Source organism: Salvelinus sp. IW2-2015, linkage group LG12, assembly GCF_002910315.2.
Source record: "Salvelinus sp. IW2-2015 linkage group LG12, ASM291031v2, whole genome shotgun sequence".
Lineage (NCBI taxonomy): Eukaryota > Metazoa > Chordata > Actinopteri > Salmoniformes > Salmonidae > Salvelinus > Salvelinus sp. IW2-2015.
In genome coordinates this window covers 9,939,038-9,945,990 of record NC_036852.1, presented here as the reverse complement: position 1 = coordinate 9,945,990, position 6,953 = coordinate 9,939,038, and the positions used below count along the sequence as shown (strand labels likewise).

Below are 6,953 nucleotides of genomic sequence, written 5' to 3'. Positions count from 1 at the left end.
AGTGAGGTGAGGTAGAGTGAGTGAAGGTGAGTGAAAGAGAGAGAGAAGAGAGAGAGGAGAGAAGACGAGAGATTAGACTCTCTCTCTCTATTTCTCCCTCTCCATTATCTCTACACCATCTGGCAGTAGGTGAGAACTGGCTATGTTTACTTCTGGGGGACAGTTTGTGGTTTGGACTCATGGGGGTTAGGTTAACACACAGACACACACATCTGTGTGAACATACGCACGGACACACACACACACACACACGCACACAGTGCACAGGGCCAAACAAAATACCAGGGGACAGAGTGGCCTCCGACACAGGGAGAGGAAGACCGGAAGAGAGATTGACAACACTGTAGCGAGGGTGAAAGTGAGGAAGAGAGAGTGAAGGAAAGGTTGGTAGAATGATTACAGCCTCAGATACACAGAGAGGAGAGGAGAGAGGAGAGATGAGACGGGAAAATATAATACAAATAGTCTGAGAGAAGGAAAGACAAGGAAGGATATAGAGAGTGAAGGAGAGAGAGGGAAAGCAAGAGAATGGCCATAGACCCAGAAGAGCGAAAGAGACAGATTGAAAGCGCATTCAATTATTTGACTATAGGCCTACATTGCATATGACAATAGGCCTGCATTTCATGCAAAAACATTGCTTTAAATAAGCCTTTGCTCTGGCACCCTCTGTGGTCAGTTGGTGTAACGCCTGGTTGTCTATCTGGTGCATCTTGGGCCACAATACATGTTTCTACAGTGTCTTTGGCCCAAATGGAACCCTATTGCCTTTGTAGGGCCCTGGTCAAATGTAGTGCACTACATAGGAAATAGAGTCCCATTTGGAACACAGTCAGTGTCTGTTTTAACTGATATTAAGCTTTTACCTGTGGTCCTTTTTTCCTCTGAGTTCCTCTTATATCTGGAGGTGGACAGTCCAAACTTGTTCTAACTGTAAATTAACCATTATAACTGTCACTTGGAGTGAGTTTAGGGCTCATACTTCCTCTTATCGTTTGTCTTTCTCGTGTGTGTGTGTGTGTGTGTGAGTGTGTGAGTGTGTGAGTGTGCGTGCGTGCGTGCGTGCGTGCGTGCGTGCGTGCGTGCGTGCGTGCGTGCGTTATCGCATGCCAGAGGACGGTCTTGTGGTTTCAGGCCATGAGCCTCACTTGAGGGGGAGATGGACAGATAGTGGAGAGAGGGATGGGGGAGAGCGATGGAAAGAGAGAGAGTGAGAGACAGAAATGAGAGAGAGAGGAATGGAGTTGTTATGCAGGTGTTTTGATGGGGTGGGGCTGGTGGATGACCTCCAGACCAGATAGAGGGACCGGACATGAGGTGGGTCAGATGTCTCTCATCATTTGTGCCCCTCCTCCCACGAGCATGATCTGTCTGTTGTCTGTCTGTGTCCTTCCCGTGAACAGGAAGAGGCTCCTCTCCTATAGTCACATGTATCCTCTGACCTCTAACCTCTCTCCCTGAGGGGTCAAGAGAGGAAGGGGGGTGTAAGGAGGGTGGCGGACGTTTGTGGGTGGATGCCACAGGAAGTTGTCCTTGGTCATGTCCTGCCCCTCCTGCAGAGACATCCTGTTACTTTTACAGAACACCCAATCCTGTCCGACCTTGCCCTGTCATGTCCCTCGAGCATTTCTGTCCACTGTTCAGTCCCCCCAGGGTGGTAGTGTGCGTGGGTGGTGTGGGAGGGGGAGTGTGGGTGTGTGTGTTCGTGCATGTGTGTGTCTGCCCTTCCGAACCCCTACCTGCCCTCACCTTTTCCCCCAAAAACACAGACAGACAGCTGGGTGGATGTCATTGGATCTGTCTTTAGGTTGTCTGTGCTTAGCTGGGGCTCTGTGTGTGTGCAGCGAAGCGAGACTCACACTGCGGGCTATGGATGTGTGTGTGTGTGTGTGTGGCAGAGAGCGAGCGAGCGAGTGAGAGAAAGAGAGAAAGAGAGAGAGAGAACTGAAGATAGTATGTAGCGGAAACATTTACTCTGACTTGCTCGCACACTTCTTCACTTTTCCCAAGATTATTGTTTGCAATGTGAGGACAGCATCCCCTCTTTTTGACATATGCACATCTCTTAGCTCCACACACCTGCAGCACACTGATTTAATTTCCATTTACATGTTGGTCGTTTAGCAGGTGCGCTTATCCAGAGCGATTTACGGTCAAGAAATGGAGCGCAGCAATCACCTCTTTTCCCCATGTCACTCACTCATTCCCTCATCCCCATCACGCCGGCTGATGCATAGGGCAGCAACAAAGGCTCCCCACTTCTGTCAGTCTTTGGCCTTTGTGTGTGTGGTGTAAAAGGTGTGTGGTATCTTTTGATTGGTATAAAAGTCGAACCATAAACCCTTTCTCTGTGTGTTCTCCAGATGTTCCATGCGAACACAGACCCGTCTGAGGTGGTGTTGAACCGCGTACCCCAGCCGGTCCTAGCACGCTTCGTACGCATCCGGCCTCAGAACTGGAAGAACGGCATTGCCCTGCGTTTCGAGCTCTACGGCTGCCAGATCATAGGTGTGTGTGAGAGGGAGCCAAGGGAAAAGAGACGTCTCAGTTATTTTGCCTTAGATACTTGAGGCATCTTTTACATTATATCCTCTGTCCCACTGCACGTCAAAACAGAGTATTTTTGAGAGACAAAATGTGTTCCGGCATCTCCTGCTCTCAGTGAAGAAACTTAAAAAATTCCCTTAGAAGAAATGCCAGCCAGTTTATGCATTAACTACGCAGTAACATGAGCACACACACACACACACACACACTCACACACGCATACATAAGAACTTCCGACAGCAACCAGAGCATTAGTCTAATCAAAGTTTTACTCCGTTCTCAGCCAGCATGTCTCCAATCACTTCCTCGTCCGCATTCGTCTTTTTTCCCTCACTCTCATTCTCTCTACCTTTCCACTATGTTTCTGCTCCCCTTCTTCCTTCTCCTAAATTTCTCCCTCGTAATCATTATTTTCTCTCGCTTTCATTTTCTCTCTCATTCCATACTCTGTTCTTGCTTTTCACTTTTTCTCCCCCTCTCGCTCCCTCTCCACCTACTCCAATTCTCTCTATCAATAGCCTTTTTCTACCTCTGAATAATTCTCTGTCTCTCCCCGTTTCCCTCTTCCTCTCCCTCTCCTGCCCTTTAAACTGTTTTTGACTTCAGGATATCAGCCTACTTTCTCTCAACCCCATACAATCTCGCAGATGCAGTATGTCACAAGAAAGGGTCACAATCAATCATTCATGACACTCTTGTTCACTTGTAAACCTTGAACTGTGATTCACAGAGGGAGAGAGAGTACCACTCATTAGCTAGTATTGCAAGTGCATGTTAGACTGGCTCTCACCGTTCAGGTACACACATAGTCACTTGAAGACAAGCACGATGACCTCACGTCGATACACACACTCACATACACACACACACATACATTTCTGTTGCCATTTATCCATAATTTACATTCATTGCCAGTGCTGTGACATAACAGCATGAAACTTTGATCTGTGTGCTCTTAAACCGTCAACCCTGCTAATGCTCTCYYCTCTCTCTCTCTCCTCTCTTGGTCTCACTCCCTCTGTCTCGTCTTGTCTCTGGTCTTCTCTCCCCTGTTTCTCCCTCGGTCTCTTCCTCGCTAATCTCCTCTACCGTCCTCTTTCTCTCTCTCTTTCCCCTACCATTCTCCCTCGCTCTTTCTTTCTTCTCTCTCCTAGTTCCATCTCTCTCTCCTCCTCCTCTATCATCTCCTGGAACCCCTCCCCTTCTCTCCCTCCTTCTCTCTCGTTGCTTCTTTTACAGATAATATGTGAGGGTTGAAATGTGATAGTTTTGTGTAATGTATGACATTGACCCAATAAAGGGGATTTTGATCAATAATTTCCCTTCCCACTCCCCCTCCCTTCCCCATCCCTCTCCCCACTCATCTTCTTCCATAACTTCAGATGCTCCGTGTTCAGAGATGCAGGGCCTCCTCTCTGGCCTGCTCCCCGACGCCCAGATCTCAGCCTCGTCAGCTCGAGACATGCTGTGGTCCCCTGGGAATGCCCGCCTTGTGGGCAGCCACTCAGGCTGGTTCCCCAGCCCCGCTCAGCCCCTGGCTGGGGAGGAGTGGCTCCAAGTGGACTTGGGTGTCCCCAAGATGGTCCGGGGGATCATTACCCAGGGGGCGAGGGGCCTCTCCACACACAACCCCACACACACACACCACAACACACACACACACACACACACACACCACCACACACACACAACACACACACACACCACACAACACACACACACATCACACCACACACACACCACACACCTTATTGATCTGACAGCCGCTAGAGTTCGAAGCGGCAGAGCAATGCCCGTTCTTCCAGCTCTGAGGCCGGGTGTATGCGTACGAAGGCGTGCTCCAGTGGACCGGCTGGGCGTACGCGGTCAACACCACCTCAGGATCCGGCGTCTGTTTTCGCATTGGAACATCTGGAGAACCACACAGAGAAAAGGGTTTATTGGTTCGATCTTTTATACCAATCAAAAGATACCACACAACCCTTTTACACCACAGCACACAAAGGCCAAAGACTGACAGAAGTGGGAGCTTTGTTGCTGCCCTATGCATCATGCCGGCGTGGATGGGATGAGGAATGATCGGATGAGTGACATGGGGAACAAAGAAGGTGATTGCTGCGACTCCAATTTCGTTGACCGTAAATCGCCCTCTGGCATAGCGCACCTGCAAACGACCAACATGATAATATGGAAATTAATCCAGTGTGCTGCAGTTGTGTGGTAGCTAAGAGATGTGCATATTGTCAAAAAGAGGGGGATGCTGTCCTCACATTTGCAAACAATAATCTTGGGCAAAAGTGAAAGAAGTGTTGCGAAGCAAGTCAGAGTAAAATTGTCTTCCGCTACGATACTATTCTTCAGTTCTCTCTCTCTTCTTTCTCTCTTTCTCTCAACTCGCTCGCTCGCTTCTGCCACACCCACACACACCACACATCCATAGCCCGCAGTAGTGGTTCTCGCTCGCTGCACCACACACAGAGCCCCAGCTAAGCACAGACAACCTAAAGACAGATCCAATGACATTCCACCCCCAGCTGTACTGCTGTGTGTTTGGGGGGACAAAGCGTGAGGCAGGTAGGGTCGGGTTCGGAAGGGCAGACACCACACATGCACGAACACACACACCCACACTCCCCCTCCCACACCACCCACGTGCAATTACTACCCACCCGTGGGGTGAGTCTGACAGTGGACAGAAAGAAATGCCGAGGACATGACATAGGCAAGGCGGACAGGAATTGGGGTTGTTCTGTAAAAGTATACAGGATGTCTCTGACAGGAGGGCAGGACATGACCAAGGACAACTTCCTGTGGCATCCTTCCCACAAACGTCCGGCACCCTCCTTACACCCCCCTTCCTCTCTTGACCCCTCAGGGAGAAGAGTTTAGAGGTTCAGAGGATACATGTGCTTATAGGAGAGGAGCCTCTTTCCTGTTACGGAAGGACACGACAGACAACAGACAATCATGCTCGTGGAGGAGGGGCACAAATGCTATGAGAGACATCTGAGCCCACCTCATGTCCGGTCCCTCTAATCTGGCGTCTGGAGTCATCCACCAGCTAAACGCCACCACCCATCAAAAACACCTGCATAACAATCCAATTCCTCTCTCGTTCTCATTTCTGCTCTCTCCGACTTCTCTCTCTTTCCATCGCTCTCCTTCCCCCATCCCTCTCTCCACTATCTGTCCATCTCCCCCCAAGTGAGGCTCCATGGCCTAAAACCACAAACCGTCCAGTTCTGGCATGCCTGATAACGCACGCACGCTGACGTCTTATTCGCCACGACGCACGCCAGGCACGCCACTGCACGCACGCACACTCACACACTGCCACACACTCACACACACACACACACACACGAGGAAAGACAAACGATAGAGGAAGTAGGCCCTAAACTCAACTCCAAGTGACATGTATAATAATGGTTAATTTACAGTCTAGCAACAAGTTTGGGACTGTCCACCTCCACATATAAGAGGAACTCAGAGGAAAAAGGACCCACAGGTAAAACGCTTAATTATCAGTTAAAACAGACACTGATTCGGTTGTTCTCAAATGGGACTCTATTCCTATTAGTGCACTACATTTGACCAGGGCCCTCACAAAGGCAAATAGAGGTTCCATTGGGCAAGCACACCTGTAGAACCATGATATTGTGCGCCCAAGATGCACCACGATAGACAACCAGCGTTACACCAACTGACCACAAGGGTGCCAGACAAAGGCTTATTTTAAAGCATATGGTGTTTGTTGCATTGAAATGCAGGCCTATTAGATCATATGCAATGTAGGCCTATAGTCAAATAATTGAATGCGCTTTCAATCTGTCTCTTTCGCTCTTCTGGGTCTATTGGCCATTCCTTGCTTTCCCTCTCTCTCCGTTCCTCTCTATATCCTTCCTTGTCTTCCTTCTCTCAGACTATTTGTATTATATTTTTTCCCGTCATCATCTCTCCTCTCTCCTCTCCTCTCGTGTATCTGAGCTGTAATCATTCTACCAACCTTTCCTTCACTCTCTCTCCTCACTTCTTCACCCCTCGCTACAGTGTTGTCAATCTCTCTTCTGGTCTTCCTCTCCCTGTGTCGGAGGCCACTCTGTCCCCTGTATTTTGCTTGGCCCTGTGCACTGGTGCGTGTTGTGTGTGTGTGTGTGTCCGTGCGTATGTTCTCTACCAGATGTGATGTGTCTGTGTGTTAAACCCTACCCCCATGAGTCCAACTACAAATAGCTGTCCCCTGAAGTAGATACATAGGTCCACGTTGCATCACCTACTGCCAGATGGTGATAGAGATACAATGGAGAGGAAGAGAAATAAGAGAGAGAGAGTGAGGTGAGGTAGAGTGAGTGAAGGTGAGTGAAAGAGAGAGAGAAGAGAGAGAGGAGAGAAGACGAGAGATTAGA

The 6,953-nt window shown here is 49.2% G+C and overlaps 1 protein-coding gene across 1 annotated transcript in view; it reads left to right on the top strand.

The window, feature by feature from the left end:
* Positions 1-6,953, top strand: part of nrp2a (neuropilin 2a) — an 86,701-nt gene that overhangs the window by 42,577 nt on the left and 37,171 nt on the right. The window contains 1 exon segment of the mRNA XM_023997818.2: positions 2,364-2,508. Coding sequence (XP_023853586.1) covers positions 2,364-2,508 — 145 coding nt within the window.